The sequence below is a fragment of the Heterocephalus glaber genome, unplaced genomic scaffold (genome assembly GCF_053883595.1).
Source record: "Heterocephalus glaber isolate CG9 unplaced genomic scaffold, H.glaber_assembly_v1.0 deba00001538, whole genome shotgun sequence".
Taxonomy (NCBI): domain Eukaryota; kingdom Metazoa; phylum Chordata; class Mammalia; order Rodentia; family Bathyergidae; genus Heterocephalus; species Heterocephalus glaber.
In genome coordinates this window covers 37,271,663-37,292,263 of record NW_028258333.1, presented here as the reverse complement: position 1 = coordinate 37,292,263, position 20,601 = coordinate 37,271,663, and the positions used below count along the sequence as shown (strand labels likewise).

The following is a 20,601-nucleotide window of genomic DNA, read 5'->3' as shown; positions in this document are numbered from 1 at the left end:
GTGGAAAACTTCCCAGACAGAGATAGAGAATTGGACATACAGATAAGTGAGGCATACAGAACTCCAACTAGCCACAATCAAAAAATTTCTACACCTAGACACATAATAGTCAAGATCCCAGAAACCCAAAGAACAAAATGTTACAAGCAGTTAGAGAAAAGAAACAAATCACCTACAAAGGAAAGCCCATCAGAATCACAGCACACTTCTCAACATAAACCCTCAAGACAAGAAGAGCTTGGAGTGAAGTATATCAAGCCCTAACAGAAAATAACTTCCAACCTAGACTGTTGTATCCTGCAAAATGATGTTTCAAAAATGATGGGGAAATTAGATACTTCCATGACAAAGAACACCTGAGAAATTTCATGAACACCAAACAAGCACTACCAGCAATTCTAAACAACATCCTAGAAGAAAACAATGAAGGTCACTTCATGAGGCCCAACAGAGAGAAGCCAACAGGCAAGGTAAGACACCAAAGGGAAGAGGGAAAAATAAATAGAAGAGCCAACAAAAGTAAAACATCATGACAAGGATGAATCAATATCTATCAATTATAATCATCAACGTTAATGGCCTCAATTCAATCAAAAGAAATAGATTGGCAGAATGGATTAAGAAGCAAAATCCAACAATATGCTGTATACAAGAAACACACCTAACTCAAAAAGAAATTCATAGACTGAAAGTAAAAGGATGGAAAACAGTTCACGTGACAGGAACCCAGAAAAAAACAGGGGTAGCAATATTATTTGCAGACAAAGTAGATTTCAAACCAAAACTAAGAGAGACAAAGATGGTCACTACATCTTTGTGAAAGGAACAATCCAAGAGGAAGAGATGAAAATCATAAATATAAATGCACCAAATACGAATGCCCCAACTATACAAAACAAATATTAATGGACATGAAAAAACAAATAAGCACTAACACAATTGTAGTGGGGGACCTCAATAACCCACTATCACAAATAGAGAGATCATCTAGACAAAAAATTAACAAGGAAATGCTAGAACTGAACCAAGCTATTGAACAAATGGACTTAATAGATGTTTACAGAGTGTTCCACCCCACAAAATCAGAATACACATTCTTTTCAGCTGCACACGGGTCATTCTCCAGAACAGACCACAGGCTAGCTCATAGGACATGTCTAAGTAAATGTAAAATAATTGAAGTTACCCCGTGTATATTATGACACCATAGTGCAATGAAATTGGAGATCAATAACATAAGAAACCACAAAACCCCCACAACACATGGAAATTGAATAATACCCTCCTGAACAACCAATGGGTCACAGAGGATATTAAAGAGTTAAACAGTTTCTACAAATAAATGATAATGCTAGTAGAACATACAGGAATCTGTGGGACACAAAAAAAAGCAGTTCTACGTGGGAAATTCATAGCAGTGAATGCCCATATTAGGAAAACACAGAGAACTCAAATAAACAACCTAATGCAGAACCTTAAGCTCCTAGAAAAAGAAGAGCATAACAAATCCAAAGCTTGTACAAGAAAGGAAATTATAAAGATCAGGGCAGAAATCAATACAATGGAGACTAAGAGAACAATACAAAAAAATCAATGAATCAAAGAGCTGGTTTTTTGAAAGAAGAAACAAAATCAATAAACATTTAGCCAACCTTCTCAAAAAAAGTAAAGAAAAGATGCAAATCCATGCAATTAAGAATGAAAAAGGTGAAGTTACAACAGATCCAACAGAAATCCAGAGGATCATCAATACATACTCTGAGAACATGTACTCTAATAAAATTGAAAACACAGAAGAAATGGACAGATTCCTAGATACATATGAATTGCCAAAGTTAAGTGAAGATATAGAAATTCTAAACACCCCAATTACAATGAGTGAAATTGAAAATGTAATAAAAAATTTACCAACAAAGAAAAGCCCAGGTCTTGATGGCTTCATTGCTGAATTCTACAAGACATTTAAAGAAGAACTGTCACCATTACTCTTTAAACTCATCAAGGAAATTGAAAGGCAAGCAAGGCTTCCAAATTCTGTCCTGGAAGCAAGTGTTACTTTGATTCCAAAATCAGGGAAAGACCCAACCCAAAAAGGGAACTACAGGCCAATCTCCCTAATGAACATAGATGCAAAAATCCTCAACAAGATACTGGCAAACCAAATACAGAGGGTCATCAAGAAGATCATACACCCTGATCAAGTTGGATTTATCCCAGGGATGCAAGGATGGTTCAACATACGTAAATCAATAAATGTAATACACTATATTAACAGAGTCAAGAATAAAAACCATATGATCATCTCAATAGATTCAGAAAAGGCATTTGACAAAACCCAGCACCCATTCATGATAAAAAGACTACAGAAAATTAGAATAGGTCTTTATCTCAACCTGATTAAGCCTATCTATGAAAAACCAACAGCCAACATCATACTAAATGGTCAAAAACCTTAAACTTTCATGCTAAAATCAGGAACAAGACAAGGATGCCCACTATCACCACTCCTCTTCAATATAGTTCTGGAAACATTAGCCACAGAAATTAGAAAAGAGAACGAAAGAAAAGGAATAAAGATAGGAAAGGAAGAAGTTAAACTGTCATTATTTGCTGATGATATGATACTTTACATAGAAGACCCAAAAAACTCCACCAAAAGACTTCTAGACTTAAATTGACAGATTCAGTAGAGTAGCTGGATACAAGGTCAACACTCAAACAGCAATAGCTTTCTCAGACTCACTGAGAGAGAAATTAGGGGAACAATTCCTTTACAATAGCATCCAAAAAAATGAAACATCTAGGAATCAATCTAACAAAGGAATCAAAAGATCTCTACACTGAAAACTATAGCACTGAAAAAAGAGATCGAAGAGGATAGAAGAAAATGGAAAGACATCCCTTGTTCCTGGGTAGGAAGAACCAATATAGTGAAAATGGCCATACTTCCAAAACTACTATATAGATTTTTTTTTTTTTGGTACCGGGGATTGAACTCGGGTCCTTGCACTACTATATAGATTTAATGCAATCCCGATTGAAATTCCAGCAATATACTTCACAGAACTAGAGAAAACAATCCAAAAATTCATTTGGAACCAGAAGAGACCTAGAATACCAAAAGCAATTCTAAGCAACAGAGACATGGCAGGGGGTGTATCACATCCCCAACTTGAATCTATACTACAAAACTACTGTGATAAAAACAGCATGGTACTGGCAAAAGAACAGACCTGAGGATCAGTGGAATAAATTAGAAGATGCACAAACAACTCCAGACATACTCAGCCACCTCATCTTTGACAAAAGAGCCAAGCACTCTCCCTGGAGGAAAGATAGCCTATTTAATAAATGATGTTGGAAAAACTGGATTTCAACCTGCCAAAGATTAAAACTAGATCTATACCTATCACCATGCACTAAACTAAGATCAAAGTGGATTAAGTGAAATAAGTAGGACACACGTGTAAATACCGAATAGTTTCTCTAGTGTGAGACACAAAGTGTGAATAAGGACTAAAAGGTATAATACATAATGTGAAATAGGAAGAAAAGAGGCAAAGGGGAAGTGGGATGGGTAGGTGAAAGGAGAGAAGGGAATGGAATTAATGAGAAAATGAAAAAAGGAAACAAAGTCTTTGTAAATAGAGAAGGATGGAGGGGTTGAAGGGAGGGCAGGGGAAGAGAGAAAAAAATAAGAACCAAGAGAGTATGTAAAGGTGCATATCTCCAATGATGAATGTCATTATATTGTACACCTAAAATGTACCAATAAAAGGATATACAAAAAAAAGTGGATTAAAGATCTAAATATTAAAACAGAAACACTAAACTTGCTGGAAGATAAGTTAGGTAGAACTCTTGAAGACATTGGCATAAGAAAAGACTTCATGAATAAAACCTCAGTAGCATGGGAACTAGCACAAAGAATCAACAACTGGGATCTGATCTTATTGAAAAGCTTCTGCAACAAGAGAGATTATGTAAAGGTGCAAATTTCCAATGATGAATGTCATTATTTTGTATACCTAAAATGTACCAATGATTAGAATGAATAATCAATAATGCAAAATAGGAAGAAAAGGTCCAAAGGGGTACGGGTAGTGAGAGGGGCAAGGGAAAGGAAAGAAGGGAAAGAAAAAATGATGAGAAATGGAAAAAATGGAAACAAAGGCTTTGTAAATAGGGAAGGGTGGAGGGGGTGAAGGGAGGGCTAGGAATCGGGAAAAAATAAGAACCAAGATGCATCATGCAAAGGTACAAGTTCCCAATGAAAAATGTAAATGTGTTGTATACCTAAAATGTACCAATAAAAGAATTTAAGTAAAAAAAAAAAAAAAAAAGCTTCTGCACTGCAAGAGAAACCACCAACAGAGCTAAGAGACAACCTACAATGTGGGAAAAAATTTTTAGCAGCTGTACCTCAAAGGACTACTATCTAGAATATACAAAGAACTGAAAAAAATCAGACCCCCCAAATTCAGACCCAATTCAAAAATGGGCATCTGAAATGAACAGACATTTCTCAGAAACAGAAGTAAAAGCAGCAAATAAATATATGAAAAAATGTTCAACATCACTGGTCATTCAAGAGAGGCAGATGAAAATAATGCTGAGATTCCACCTCACCCCAGAAAGAATGGCTGCTATCAAGACATCAACTAATAGGGCTGGGGATTTAGCTCAGTGGTTTCGATGCCTGCTGTGCAAGCGCAAGGACCCGAGTTCGATCCCTGGTACCAAAAAAAAAAAAAAGACATCAACCAATAACAAATGCTGGCGGGGATGTGGGCAGAAAGGAACCCTTCTCCATTGCTGGTGGGAATGCAAGCTGGTGCAACCACTGTGGAAATCAGTATGGAGATACCTCAAAGAACTAGGACCAGAGGTCCTAGTTTGACCCAGCTCTACCTACTGGAGATCTTCCCAAACGAATTAAAAGAATCATACCACAGCAATACATGTCCACCCATGTTTACAGCTGCACAGTTTCTAATAGCTAAAGCTTGGAAACAGCCCAATTGCCCATCAACTAGAAACTGGATAAAGAAGATGTGGTCTTTTTATAAAATGAAGTACTACTCAGCCATAAAGAATGAGAAACTAGAGTCATTTATAGCTAAATGGATGCATATCAAGGCCATACTCTGAAGTGAAATAAACAGAACACACATGTGTAAATACCAAATAGTTTCTTTAGTATGAGAAACTGAAAGTGTAAATAAGGGTTAAAATGATTAAAATGAATAATTGGTAGTTTGAAATAGGAAGAAAGGGCCAAAGGTGTAGGGATGATGGGAGGAGAAGGGGAAAGGAAAGAAGGGAAAGGAAAACTTATGAGGAAAGAAAAAAAATGGAAATGAAGTCTATGTAAATAGGGAAGGGTAGAGGGGGTGAAGGCCGCACAGGTAATGGGGAAAAAATAAGAACCAAGATACATCACGTACAGGTACAAGCACCCAATGATAAATGTAAACGTATTGTATACCTAAAATGTACCAATAAAAGAACTTCAGAATAAAAAAAAATAGTAGATAAGCTGTTCCTTTTTTTTTTAATTAGCAGGATCAATCCTTTCCCACTGATCAGGGATACAGCCTAGTGGCAAACTCAGTGGAATCTGCAGGTTCATGAGGTTTCCTATGGCTCATCTTGGGAACTACAGAGAGAGACAATTAGGTCTCAGGTCCTTAAGATCACATCCCATGCAGAAGGAGGCAGCCTGATGAGCCTACAAACATCCCTTGTGAGATCTGTTGGGACTATGCCAGGTTCCCCTGACCTCATTAGTGAACAGGTGGATCCTGCTGCATAATACAATGAAATATCTAACTTAAGAAATCCCCTCTTCTTGTACATATCAGAAAAGAAAGGAACTGGTTTGAGTGTCTTCAAGCAAAGACTAGGATACAGAGTAAAAGTTCTGACTCCCCATCAGGTCAGGATGATTCTTGAGACTAAAGTTTACTTGTAGTAAACAGGGGAATTGTTTGCCAAGTATCAGGCCATGCTCTTAGACAACCCTAAGGTTATTTAAGTTGCACTATTCCTAATCCTGCCTCTCTGATGCCTACAGACCCAAAAGTTAGCCACTCTTGTGAACAAGTTATCTCCTAGACCTATGCAAGCAGGCAGGACATCAGTGATCTGCCCCTCCAAGACCATGAAGAGGTGTGGTTCACTGATGAAAGTATGCAGGTGTTAGTTCAAAACAGGTCATTAAGGCCAAACCCTCTTCCCCAAAGAGCAGTGCTCATAGTTCTTTGTAAGGCATTGATATTAAGAAAAGGCAAGAAGCTATCTCTATAGAGACTCCAAGTACAGTGGTACCTCAGTTCACAAACTTGATTCTTTCCACAATTCTGGTAGCAAACCAAGTTGGACAAGAACTGAATCAAATTTAATGGTTTGGTTCAATGTTGACCTTATAGGGAAATTTGATTTAGTCTCATCCAGTTCAGTTTGTGACCAGAATTGTGGAGAGAACTGAGTTCATGAACCAAAGTACCACTGTATGCTTTTCTGGTGATACACGCCCATGCAGCAATCTAGAAAGAAGAAGCTTGTTGGTTAATAAACAATCATCTATAAAACACAAACACGATATTCTACAACTCTTACAGGTAGTGTATCTTCCCAAGCAGGTTGCTGTCATTCATTGCAAGGGATCCCAAAGAGACATGTCTAAACTCTTCTTGGGAAATCAATAGGCTGACAGGGAGGCAAGAAGGGCAACCCTACATCCCTTCAAGCTCCTCCCTTTATTCTAAGCTCCTGAAGAACCATTCTGGTCCTTCCTGAAGGGATATAGTGACAAGCTATAAAAATCCTACATGGGAAATGGTCACTAGAATTTTCACAGGACTAAGAATAAAGCTATTCCTGGGAACCTCTAGAAGATCTGAGTCTCCTCTTCAGAAAGCAAGACTCCAGTACTGCTCTAGGTACAGATAAGTAGAGTCACTAATGACCCAAATTCACCATAGGCTAAATGGGCACCTGTATTGAGGTTTCCGTTTTTAGTTAGATCCGTTATGTGGGTAGTCTTGCTAAAGCTATGGCTCTCAGCCACAATAATTTATGTAACCCCTTTCTTTGCCATATTTTATCCTCCACAAGTGCTCGCTTTGGCAGCACATATACTAAAATTTTATCCTCCACAGGAAGCGTGGAAATCTGACCTGCTACTCATATTTGACTTCTACAACCCCAACATAATTACTTTCTTTCTTCCATCAAACAGCTCAACGGTCACTAGCTCTTTTCTCATTGTCTTCTGACAGGTTTTTTAACCCAGTGAGCCACAACACCCCAAGGTAGAGAAAACACACTCCATAGTAGGTAGAACTGACAGCTCCTTTCAGCCCAAAGAAGCTATAGAAGACAGAGATCTCCACTTTCTCAATATTCCATAAAGAATTACGGGGATATGTGTCTTTCATAGGGAAATGAGACAAATTAGGGTATGGCAAAGCTGGCTGGTGAAGAAGGTATAACCTGTTAACTACAAAATCCCAGGACACATGCACAGAACAGTCCCCAGGACCCTTCACCTGAACTCCTCATGAGAACTCAAAGCAGGTTTTCAGTAGGATGGCCTAGACCTGGTGTCAGCCTGAGGCGTGGGTGACACAAAAAGACAAGTCACCATTAAGCACTTGCTATCATGCCTCTTCACTATAGCCTGCCCTCACGCTGTAGGGTGTACTTCCTTTTCCTACTTTTGCTTGGCCCAAACTCACCCTGCAAAGCCTGTTTCTTTTCCCACCTTAATAAAACTTTGCTACCATTAAAAAATAAATAAGTAAAATCTGACAAAAGTAATAAGTGGATAAATCAATCCCTGTCAATATACAATATTTTCAGAATTCAGTATTTTACAGAATATTTATCAATGCTGAACACACACAGTACACAGAATGAAATTAGTGGGCTGCAGTTTCTATGGTAAAGAAATTTATTTTAACCACAGTGGTGCATGCCTGTAATCACAGCACTCAGGAGGCCAAGGAAGGATAATTGTGAGTTTGAGGCCAGTCTGGGCTACATGGTGCAACCTTGTCTCAATAAAACAAAATAATGGAAAAAGAAATTTTAAAAATTTCCACTGTGTTTATATAAAATGAAACTAATGTATCCACATTTTTTTAAAAAGTAATTCCTTCTAAAGTAAAGAAAATTCACTTGTATACTGAAAACCATATAAGCATCCTGCTGCAGCACTACAAATCCAATAAAGGGGTAATTGTCAGCTATAGGTCAGAATATTCACGGCTAATTTCAATTAAACTTGTCTGAGCAATAGTGAAGATTGTCCTCGATGTTCTCAAATCTACTCCATATTCCCTATTTTCATCTCAAAAAATTATTTACTATTAATGCACATGCATTGCCATGGCAGTGGTATGACTAGACTTAAAAAATTCTACTTTTGTTATAAAATTAATAGCTCAATGTCAAGTTAATTGTGGAAACTTACAACATTTTTCAGAACCTCTCTGGATTAAAAACAATTTCAGTCATTATTTTCTCACATCTAAATCTAATGGTATCCTCACATCATTAACCATGCTTTTATTTTCTATCACGTAAATTTCCTCTAACTAGGGAAAAACCTAGTCTAAAATCATGCAATCTAAAAATGAAAGATGACCTATCACAGATATCTAAGTCAACTGACTATATTAGAACAGTCACAATCTTCCTTCAAATAAATTCATGTAAGTCAGTCCAAAAGCTGGAAAGAGTGTACACCAAGGTGAGTAACTTCTAATACTTATTTTCTAAAATTTCTTCCAAAAAATACACTGAAGGACTTTTTAAACTACTATATTTTTATGAGGTTCAAAAGTCATTCAAACATTTTTCTGAGCTGTCATTAAGGGTAAAAGGTCAATAGCATCCTTGAAATGCCTTGGGTCTTTGGTTACTACTACTACTACAAAAAAAAGGCCCTATTTATTACTACTAGACATTAAAACAAAGAACGTCCAATCTTCCCTACAGTGATATCCTGAAGAAATGTTTGTTTTTAGTGGCCAAAGTCCTACTGAGTGAACAAAGCCCAAAAAAGGCTGACTTTAAATGTGTTATAAAACTGATAAATGATAGGGCTGGGGATTTAGCTCAGTGGTGCCGCTGCCTGCCTCACAAGCTCAAGGTCCTGAGTTGGATCCCTGGTACCACCAAAAAAAAAAAAAATCCTGATAAATGATAATAATATGCTACTTAACATTCCACATATATTGAACTCACAAGTTCCAAGGCAAATTTCAAAACAAAACATCAAAAATTTTTTCAGAATTTGTTTCATCATAAAAAGCCCTTACAAAAGCATAGGTATACATAGATATGGAAACAGATTACAAATAAAGCAAATGAGATAAAATGTTAATAGATAAATATTGCTTAAGACTTAGGATGTTCTTAGTGCTATTCTAATTCTTCCAAGTTTTCTGTAAATTTGAAATTATTTTCAAGTAAGATTTGTTAAAAGAAAAAAATTCTCTATCTTTTTTACTATCCTAAAAAACATAGACATCACCTTACCTTCCAGCTATTAAACTACTTCTTTGCCTCTCTTAAAAACAGAAAAAACAAGGGCCAGGGATTTAGCTCAGTGGTTCCGTCGCCTGCCTCGCAGGCACAAGGTCCCGAGTTCAATCCCTGGTACCAAAAAAAAACAAAAACCCAGAAAAGACTGTATCTACTCTAATTTCTCATATCCCATATTTCCTTAACTATAGCCACTGTGATCTAGCTTCCATCCTCACCTCTGCATTGGAAATACCTGTTAGTTCTGTTTTCAGTAGTTGAGATTGAAAGTAGGGCCTTCACACTGAGCTACATCCCCATCCCTTTTTACTTATTTGGAGAGTTTCTAATTTCTTAGGCTAGGCTCAAACGTGCAATCCTCCTGTTTCAGCATTCCAAAGTGCTACAATTACCGGGTATGCGCACTGAGCCCAGCTTAAAAGGCTTTTTTATAATAAAGAAATTATGTAAGAAAATTATTTTTATGTCTCAATAGAGAAGTCCTCTCCGCAGCATTTGAAATAAATATTTTGGTTTTCTTCTTGTGCCACTCACTGGCCATTTCCTCTCAGTTCCTTTCCCAGGTGTTCCTCTACTGGACCTCAAAGTAAGTGTTCCAGGGCTCATGGTAAGGCCTTCTAAGTCTATTATGGCCTTACTCAACCTGGTAATCTTATAGGTTAAATCCCACTAACATGTTCACAATTCTCAAATTTATATCTTTGGGCCTGATACCTCCTCTAAGCAAAAACTGTATGTATCTTACTAAAAGGCATCCTTACTTACATGTTTTCATAGGCATTTCAAGTTAAACACAGCAAACACAAAACTCCTGTTTTTTCCTCCCAAACTTATTCTTCTTTCATAGATTACACATTTCAGCAAATAGCACATCATTAATTTAGTTGTTTGGGTTATAAAACCTACTCAGCACCCTTAATTTCTTTTTCTTTCATTAATCATCTCCATTCTATCAACTTTATGTATCCAACTACCTTCAGTTCCTCTCTTCTTTTTCCCTTTTCTTCTCTGACTTCAATTTCTACCTCTGCCTTATTGTGTTTTAGTCACACCGGCTGAGGTAAATTGCATAACAGCCACCCACAGATATCAAGTCCTAATCCCTAGAGTTTGTAAAAATTATTTTTAAACAGGTGAGATCAAATATAATTAAGATTTCTGAAATGAAATTACCCTGGATTATCTGGGTGGATCCTGTCATCCCAAATGTACTAAGAGAGATGCAACCAACTCATGGTGATTGATGTATGCCTGTAATCTCAGCTACTACTCAGGGAATTGAGGGAAAAAGATTAAAAATTTCACTGCAGCCTGGGTAACTTAGTAAGATCCCATCTCAAAAATAAAAAGAAATAAATAAAAAGGGCTGGGGATGCAGCTCAGTGGTAGAATGTTGCCTAGCATGTGCAAGGTCCTGAGTTCAATCTCCAGTATCCAAAAAGAGTGTGGGGGCACAAAGGGAGATAACATAGAAACACAGAGAAATCCATTTGAATAATCAGCATAAGAGATGTAACCACAAGCCAAGAACTACCTACAGGCATCAGACACTACAAGAGGCAGAGATTCTCTTCTAGAACCTGACACCTTGGTTTCTGACTTCTGGCTTCTACAGCAGTGAGAATAAATTTTTGCTGCTTTAAGATACCCAGTTTGAGGTAATTTGTTACAACAGCCATATGAAACTAACACATTCACCTATTTTCTGATGCCTTAATATGCCAAGTTTGTTCATTCTTCAAAACTTATGCACACAATGCCCTGTTGGGACTCCTTCAAGTCTCCACCTTGTAAGTCACTGTCTCAGGGAAACCTTCCCACTCCATTTGATGAAAGCCACCCCACATATATATTTCCTTATTTTTTCATAGCACTTTTTATCATTTATAATTACTATTTGGTTCTCAAATGTGCACATTCTGTCTCAAGTAAAATAACAATGTCTTTGATAGTAAGTACTTTATTAGGTTCAACAATAACTCCAGCACATACGACTCATAATCCCATTTTAATGTACACAGTTCTTCTTACCTTACATATTTTATATTTTTATGTAAAATAAGGATTTCCACAAAGGTACCACTTAGAAAATATTGGGATTCATTAACATACAAACTGGAAATTTTAAAAGAAAAAAACCTTTGGTAGGCACTGTCAAGTAAATAATATTTCTAAAAGCAGTCCCTTAGAATACATTATCTTCTAAAGTACACTTTATTGATTTTTTAAGTCAGAAATGAAACCCCAAAAGCCACTCCACCACCCTTCCTTCAGAAATACAATAAACTCCGGAAACGCCATTCAGGAAAAAAGATCTGATGATTTGTGGTACATCAAGTTGACAGTACCACTGAATTAGCCTAATAATCTTGAGAGCTCTCCTGGCATAAAACCAATTTTCAGAATTCAAAATAACACCCAGAGCCAAATTATTATTTTCAATTCTCCATATAAGTGTCCGAGACTTTCAACCACATTTGTACAAGCTTGCTTTCACCTGTAAGTCCTAAATCATTGAGATTTAAATTACACGGTTAATGTTACATCTGTTTTAGCTTTTAATTATCAAATTATCACAAATACATTCATCTATTTGAAGCTTATCCCGTCTCTCATTCCTTTTAAAAGTTAATAAAAATCATATAGAGATAAACTGTAATTTAGAATTTTCCCACCAGTTCAATTTCCAATTTTGACAAAAAGCCATCGCATTTAGTAACTATACATTTCAAATTTTATTACCTTCTCAAATACAGGAACGTAGGAAGGCACATGAGGTTTACTGATTTCTGCTTCCCAATCTTCATCTCCCATGGTGGCTTCGAGTTCTATTTGTATCTTAAAAACATGCACTTTTGGTCTTGATTAGATCTTAGATCAGACTTTATCCTTAACACAGCTCAGTGATAATGCACACAAAACACAAGGCCATGGTTTTTAATCCCCATCACCAAAAAAAAAAATGTATAAACTATAATCTATTCGACTAAATGCTAATCGTCCCAAAGGGTTTTTGCAAAAAGGAGAACTAGGTATTCTTACCTAGAAGTGGCATTTTTATTCATCCATCCTTTTTATCTTTAAAAGACTGCTGAACCACTTACCTAATCATTCTAGCAATCACCACGTTCAGTGGATGCTTAGGCTTTTTCCCCAAATCTGTTCCTCCTCCAAAGGATCACCAAAAGGGCTCGGTGGATATTAAACAGGGGAAGGGGAGTGTTAGAACATACTCAGTTTTTCCCTTTGTATGCTTTCTCCCCTGGTTTCCTTTCAAAAGCAGGTAAGATGTTCGGTTTAGGTGTTTTGTTGGGGAGGGAGCAGTTTGAGAGGAAAACAGAGACCTTGGAGATGGACAGGGAAGAGAATTAAGTGACTCAAATCCTACTCCCCCATCCGCAACAAAGCATAACTAGTTTCTTCCAGTAAGTGTTTGTACACGAATGAAACTACAAACATCTTTTTTCGGAGAAGCCCGCGTAGGCACTGCACAAAAGGCTCCTTCACCTCCCCTCCAGGCCTCAAGTCCTGCCTTTGGTCACCTGGTCACCCACAGGATTTTAGAACCCTCGTGGGAAGAAAGGAAGCCCTCAAGGATGTCTTCAAATCCCACCTGCCCCATTTACTCTTCATCTGTCCCAAAGTCCGACAACTAAAAGGCCTGTGAGCCCTTGGTGTATATGAAGCCAACCCACTCACCTCTCCACTCGCAGATCTCGCTGTGTCCTCGGAGGAGCACAAGCCGCGCTTAAACGGCTGCACGTGCGGACGCGCGGACGCCGACTGCGTCAGGAACGCTGCACCAACAGCAAATAAAACCAGGAGGTGATGATTGCCACTGGCCAATCAGCGCTCAGACGGTGGGTGGCGTCCCGCCCCCATTTCTGCCCAGAGGTTTCTTACTTGCTAATGTTCGAGGCTTCAGTGACTGAATCCACTGGCCTTCTCAAAAAGTAGTCCGTTATCGCTTGTGTGTAAAATTTTATATGCGCCAGTAAACCAAGCCATCTTTGGTCACCTCCCTTATTCTAATACACACACACACACACACAGGAGGGTCCGTTTGAAGTTTTTATTCCCTTTTTATCTTCCACAACCCCTGGTGATTGGCCCGTCTGGTTCTTAATTTCTGAGGCCTCACTTCACACCTGGATAATCCATTTGCCTTAGTGTGCGGCTGAGGCAAGAGGACTTGATCCATTCCCTATTCCCCCCAGTATAGGAAGGATGAGGATGAGACTGTGCGGGTAGTACCCCAGGAAGTTGTAAAGAAAGACTGGGGCCGGGGATTTAGTGCAGTGGTACCGTGCCTGCCTTGCAAGCACAAGGTCCTGAGTTCAATCTCCAGTACCAAAAAGAAAAGAAAAAGAGTGTCATGTAAAGTCGGGTGTTCACTTCTGTGGGAAAGAAACAACCTCTGATTTCAGAAGGAAAGAGAAAATTGGGGCTGGCACAGGTCTTCATCACTGCCTGATTTGTGATCCACCTCTTTTTTTTTTTGTAACAGGGATCGAACTCAGGACCTTCCTTGTCCTTGCGAGGCAGTGTGATCCACCTCTTTATATCCTTAGGGGCCCTAGTCAAGTCAAAGGCCAAGAGTTATTTCAATATTTAATGCTGTCAGTGATTAGATATTCTGGTTCTTCCCACCCCACCCACGATCATTTTCCATTCTCTTGATCTTTGAGGAAATGCCTCAATATCTTAGGCAGGAACATAAATCTCTGTACAGTCTGATACTCAGGCACGAAGGATGAGGTGCTTATGCTACTTGATTCAAACTATTTATCTCTAGAACCATCATTACTGTTTCAGCACCAAGAATGTGTTAAGATTTATCCAGTTAGCGCTAAATTTTGTCAGACTAGTCTCACTCAACATCTGTTTTGTTTTGTTTTGTTTTGTTTGTTTTATTGTTGCTGCTGTTGTTTTTGGTACCAGGAATCAAACTCAGGACCTTGTGCGTTCGAGGCAGGGAGGTGCCACTGAGCTAAATCCCTGGCCCTCAACATACGTTTTTAAAAGACTATATTTAACAGATGTAATCAAAATATATTTTAACATAACTATCACTTAAAACTTGGACAATTTTTCAAAAATGAAGTTTTTATCCTTGGTACCAGGAAAAAAAAAAAGAACTGTTTTTTAAACATTTAGCATCCATTTTTGGAGGGGACAGATTCTTATTGCTTTCAGGTATTCCAATAAAATGGTTCTTTATGGGGAAAATACACACACACACACACACACACACATAGAGAGAGAGATATATCTATATCTATATATATATCTATATAGAGAGATATATCTATATCTATATATAGAGAGAGAGAGATATATATATGCGAAAGCAACCGTTGGTTAAGAAAAAGTAAATTCTGATGAGAACTGAAATTCAATATTGAGGAAAAGATAAATAATATATGAAAGAATTTAATTCAAAAATCAAACATAAAGAATAAAAAAGAACAAATATGGTTCAGTAAACATTATTTCTTTGATAGACATGAAATTAGTATATTCTACTTTGTGGTTCCTTTTGTAAGATCTTAATTCAATGGCAGTGATACACTGTATGTAGGGAAAAGGCAGGAATTCATTTCCTTGTCACATAGACTTTAAATGAGTACCTACTGTGTACCAAATACTATGCTAGGTATTAGAAGTAAAATTACCCAGGTTGCAAGGAATAAGCTAGTCAAAAGAAGGGCAATGGCAACTGAAATTTAAAACTTTAAGTCTCCTGTCTCAAAAGATTCATTAGAAAGCTGAGGTGGAAAACTTTCTGTCATATGTAGTTTCTCCATATTCTCTAAATCCCATGTAATAAGATAAGGCAACAACTTTCTCAAAGTGTATTTCAAAGCAAAGCTTATAGTTAAGACCCTTCATACTTCAGAAAGAGGCACTAAATTCTCCAGTTGATTTAAAAAGAACTTATATTCAGGTTTTCGGCATTATCTCCACATTATTTGAATAATAATTTTTTAATTGATGTAGACTATATCTAGCACCATGTCAAGACTTAAAATTTTCTTTCCTAGCATGTAGTTCAGTGGTAGAGTGCTTGCCTAGCATGCATAAGGCTTTGGGTTCCATCCCTCGCATCACACACACACACACACACACACACACACACACACACACACACACGCACCTCTTTTATTTCACCAGCAGACCCAAAGTGGATCACCTCAAATCAAAAAGACTAGATTTTCATTCTTAGGTGCCAAAAATATTTGAGAATCCTATAATGTATACATAACCATCTATTAAGATAAAAATTATAAAATATTGTAGATTTTAGCCATGTCCAAGCCACACAAAACGGAGAGGAGAGGGGATGCAATATCTTCAAGATATATCATGGACTAGGATGTAGCTCAGTGGTGCAGTGCATCCATGTGAGGCCATAGGTTCAATCCCCAAAATTGCAAAAAAAAAATAATGCTATCGTGGTACTAACACATCTGAGGAAGAGATTCAATAGAGGGGTTTTCAATATACCTAACAGGATTCAGTGCAACAAGACTTCTATATTCTTTCAATAATAGCTAAGGCAACATTTATCAAATCGTGGTGTATATATATATATATATATATCACTAAGAACCTTTAGGCAAGTCATGTATGATTTTTATTTTTATAGTTATTTTAGTGTTTTTTACTTCAGTATGTATTAGAAAACTATCACACCAAACATGATTTCAGAAATCAAATTGCTAATAAGGACTAAAAGGTATAATAGATAATGTGAGACAGGCAAAAAAGGAGCAAAGGGGAAGGGGAAGTGGGAGGGGTAAGGGAAAGGAAAAGGGGGAATGGAATTAATATGAGAAAATGGAAAAAAAAAGTCTTTGTAAATAGAGAAGGGTGGAGGGTTGAAGGGAGGGCAGAGGAATGGGAAAAAAATAAGAACCAAGATAGATTGCATAAAGGTAGAAATTTCCAATGATGAATGTCATTATATTGTATACCTAAAATGTACCAATAAAATTAATTTTAAAAAAGAAATTGCTTACAGTGAGGCTACACTAAATAATTTTTTAAATGTTGATTCAATTGAAGAATATGTAATCATGGCAAAAATCATGTTGATGGTATTCAGATAGTTTAAGTGTAGGAAACATTGGTGTAAATGAAAAGACTGGATCTGAGGGCTAGTCACTAGAGAGAAGTTCTCTATTGTGAGTAAATGTAGTCATCATCACTTGTTCTAATTTCATGCTCACTCATCAACTTCCTGATTAATAATTTGACTTCTCAAGTAAAGAGGTACTAGGAGGGAAAATGACATGAGTAAGACATATCAGCCTTACTTGTTCCCCATTATGATTCAATAGATTGAGATTCTGGTTTAGAAATCAGTGTTGTTTGATCTTACCTAGTATTCCTGAGAGGGGTTTACTTGTAAGCAACCAGCCCTCCAAGATGACAACACATTCAGTGACCCCTAAACACTGTTATAAATGTATTTAATGAGAGTTCACAGTCAATGAAGGATAAAAGTCAAACAGTAATCCTTAGATTAAATGGTCTTTTTGACTGTTTGCCACAGAAAAATGGTTCATCAGTGAATTATGGAATTTGGTGAAGTCACTGGGAAAACACTGTATACCAGACTCTAGCCCTTTCCATTCCCATTAGATGCTACTTACTTCTAAAAACAAACCTAACTTCTCTTGAGTCCCAAATGGCAAATAGAAACTGATTCATCAGTGTCATCACTGTCAGTCAACCAAATGTTTCTAAAAAAAAAGTACAGGGCCAGGGATTTAGCTCAGTTGGCACCACACCTGCCTTGTAAGCTCAAGGTCCTGAATTCGATCCCCAGTACCAAAAAAAAAGTGCAACACTTTAAGAAGAGCATAGTGGGGCCGGGGATTTAGCTCAGTGGTTCCGGCACCTGCCTCACAAGCGCAAGGTCCCAAGTTCAATCCCCAGTACCAAAAAAAAAAAAAAAAAAGAAGAGCATAGTGATTTTATCCTGGGGGAAAAAAAGGATTCTCTAACCATCCACCGAAGAAGCCTACGGTGACCAACCCTTTAACAGTAATCCCAAGTGACTAGAACAGAAGCTTCAAGACTTCTTCAAATCGAGCCTAAAAAATACAGTAAGTCCCCAATTTATGAACATTCACGTTGCAACATCCATAAATATGAACAGACCTCGCATTGTGGACATTTGTAGATGTGAACAAATCGCTGAAGTAGCTCACATGTCTTCAGGACACTGTCACAGTTGTGCTGCTGTGTGCTTGCTGTACAGTGCCATAGTGTACAGTAGTACAGTGCTCAATCAGAGCCCAGGATGTCCAGAAGCAAGAGGAAAAGCAGTGGTGATGTGGAGGGGACTGCTAGGAAGCACTAAGCAATATACATTGTATATTTGTGTCAAAGATGATATTAGACTCACTTTGTCAGACTTACAAATAAACCCAATTTACAAACATACAGAACTTGTTCTTAAGTTAGGGTCTTACTGTAACACAGACACATCTACCACATTTTGTTGGTTATAAGAAAGTAATAAGACCAGTCCAGACTCAAGGAAAGGGAACTACATAGTGCCATGAAAACTGGAGACCTAGTTCACTGAAGAGACTAGCTGTTGATGATGTCCAGTGTGTGTTACTTGACTCCTTTGGCATTCACAAGTCCCTCTTAAACCCCAATAACCTGAATATTTGCTCTTTAATGTTGTCCCAAAGTTCCCGTAAGCTTCTTCATTCTACTTCATTCTTTTTCTCCTCTATGTATTTTCAAATAGTCTTTCTTTGAGCTCATTAATTCTGTCCACTGATTGGTTTATTGTTATTAATGCCTTCTTAATTTGTTTCTATTTACTTCATATTTTTTTAACCCAAGCATTTGTGTTCGATTTCTTAAATTGTTTCCATCTCTGTTAATTTTGGTGGCATATTGAGTCATATCTCTGTACTATCTTAAACCTTATTTAGTTTCCTTTAAAGGGCTGCTTTAAATTCTCTATCTGTGCCTTAACCTGTACTGGTTACTGGCTGGTCGGTTTCTGGCAACTTATTTTGACAATAAGGTCATGGTTCCCTGAGAGTTCTTGATGCTTGTTGATTCTTTGAGTATTGAAAGATTAAAAATTTATTCCAGTCTTAGCAATATGGCTTTGTTTGTATCTGGCTTTTCAGAAATTCAAGCAGGCCTATGGTCACTTCTAAGCTTTTAGCACTAGAGGGCTGTTTGCTATTGTTGTATTGCCTATATTTCAGCACTAGAGGGGGATCCAAGCTCAGATTTGTCCCAAATCTGCAGTTGGTGTGTTGTTCAGCACAAATTAGGAGACCTGTAAAAGACAGTTTGTCTATGCAATTCTATCCCAAATGCTTCATCCACAGTCACAAGCCTGTGATCGGGAACTGTGGAATTCCACCCATATCAGGAGAATCACCATAAAAAGACCAGCTCCTGCAGGCTCTTATGCCACACCCATGGCCAGAAAATGCTACAGCGCTCTCATACCCTGAGCCCACAACCAGCCAGGACCAGCACAGTACCAAGGTAGAACCAAGGTCCATACTGATATGGACTGCCTGCTGCTGAGGTGGACTTACAGCTCATGAGAGCTGCAACCAGCCATAGATGATGAAGGTTGGAATAAAAGTTCTGTAGACTGGTGCCACATGTCTTCCCCTTGCACTTGTTCCAGAACCTCTGTCTGCAGGCAGCCCTGGAGATGAGGACTGTTAGGATCTGCCTGGTCAGTGTTAGGGGTCAGCAGCCTAGCAACGAGTTCCAAGGCAAAGTCCTGTCATTATTCTGTCCTACCTTTATGAATGGAGTCTTCTTCCACACTGTCCTGCCTGAGGTTTGGGTAGTGTTGGTGAAGGCAGTCCCTTGGCCACCAAAACTGACACTAAATTGAGTCACATAAGTCTCATAGCCACAAGGACCAGCACAGTCCCAGGGATGCACCAGGCCCATGCCACAGCTGATAGTGATGCAAGGAGAAATAAGTCTGACCCACCAAGGTACAGAACTATTTCTGGTACTATAGCAGGACTAAAGCTCCATCTATATACACTGCAGGGGAAACCTGTGCTGCTAGAGGTTGGGGGAAAAGTGATAAAGACAATCTCTTGACCACAATGGCCTATGCTAGACTCCATTGCATCTGAGTCTCACAGCTGCAGGGGCCTACAGTTGGAGGGAAAGGAGGACTGACGGGCAGGCCCATTCTGTCACTGGCAATGATGCAAATCAAAACACACACTGGTCCCACTGGCATGTAGGTCTCTGCCTGATGCAGAAACAGGTTGAGAGGCTCTGTTTATGAGCTCTCACCTTTGGTTTTTGCCTCATGCTGGATCTCACCAAAGTAGGGCTGGCACTGAACACCGAGGCAAAATCTTGTGCTAGTTTTCAAGCCCTGCTCCCCAGAAGATGGGGTCTTGCTCTTCCCTCTGCTGCCTGAATTTGAAGAAGGGGTTAGTATTACTGAATCCAAATCTATTTACTTGCTACGTGAAAAGGTTGGATGACTTCAGGACGAATTTTTGGAGCAAGAATAAAGATTTATTTGGAAAGCCAGCAAACTAAGAAGATGTCAGGCTGTTGCCAATAAAGACTATCTTAACTCAGTTTACATTTTGGGCTCATTTTATCTCTAGGTAAGGAGAAAGGAAGGAGTCTTAGGTGGAGAAAGAATTGATGACTGGAGTCTCTGAGTTGTTACTCCAGCAGTCTGAACAGCGTGTGGTAAAACCAGGCAGCTGGTATGGACATAAGCACAATGTGGTGATGCCTCTACAGAACTGTGATGTTCCTGTAGAGTTTGAACATGTTTCAGTTACTTTTTGCCTTATCATCACCAAGCTGAGAAGGAGGAAAATAGAGACTAGGGAGACTGGTGTATCAATCTTGTACCATCAACTGTAGACCAACAATCCCTAAATCTCTAATGGGGCTGCAAATAATTAGGGAGGATTACATGCCCAAGCAGGCAGAGGTCTATCTAATGTGCCTAGGTACAATGTGGAGGTGGTGAGCTAATTTCTCTCTGAACTATTAGTA

General features: G+C 38.3%; 1 protein-coding gene across 9 annotated transcripts in view; it reads right to left on the bottom strand.

Moving 5' to 3' along the window:
- The window catches only part of Ddx4 (DEAD-box helicase 4), a 98,868-nt gene extending 85,538 nt beyond the window's left edge, over positions 1-13,330 (bottom strand). For 5 of the 9 annotated variants that reach the window (XM_087189389.1, XM_087189394.1, XM_087189395.1 and 2 more), the window contains exons 1-3: positions 13,255-13,330; positions 12,660-12,899; positions 12,298-12,393 (exon numbers count right to left, since the gene is read on the bottom strand). In XM_087189389.1, the coding sequence (XP_087045515.1) occupies positions 12,298-12,369 (72 nt within the window). In that variant the 5' untranslated portion in view covers positions 12,370-12,393; positions 12,660-12,899; positions 13,255-13,330. The other 4 variants (XM_087189392.1, XM_087189391.1, XM_087189393.1 and 1 more) reach the window with 4 other exon arrangements.
- Between the last annotated feature and the right edge of the window lie 7,271 nt (positions 13,331-20,601).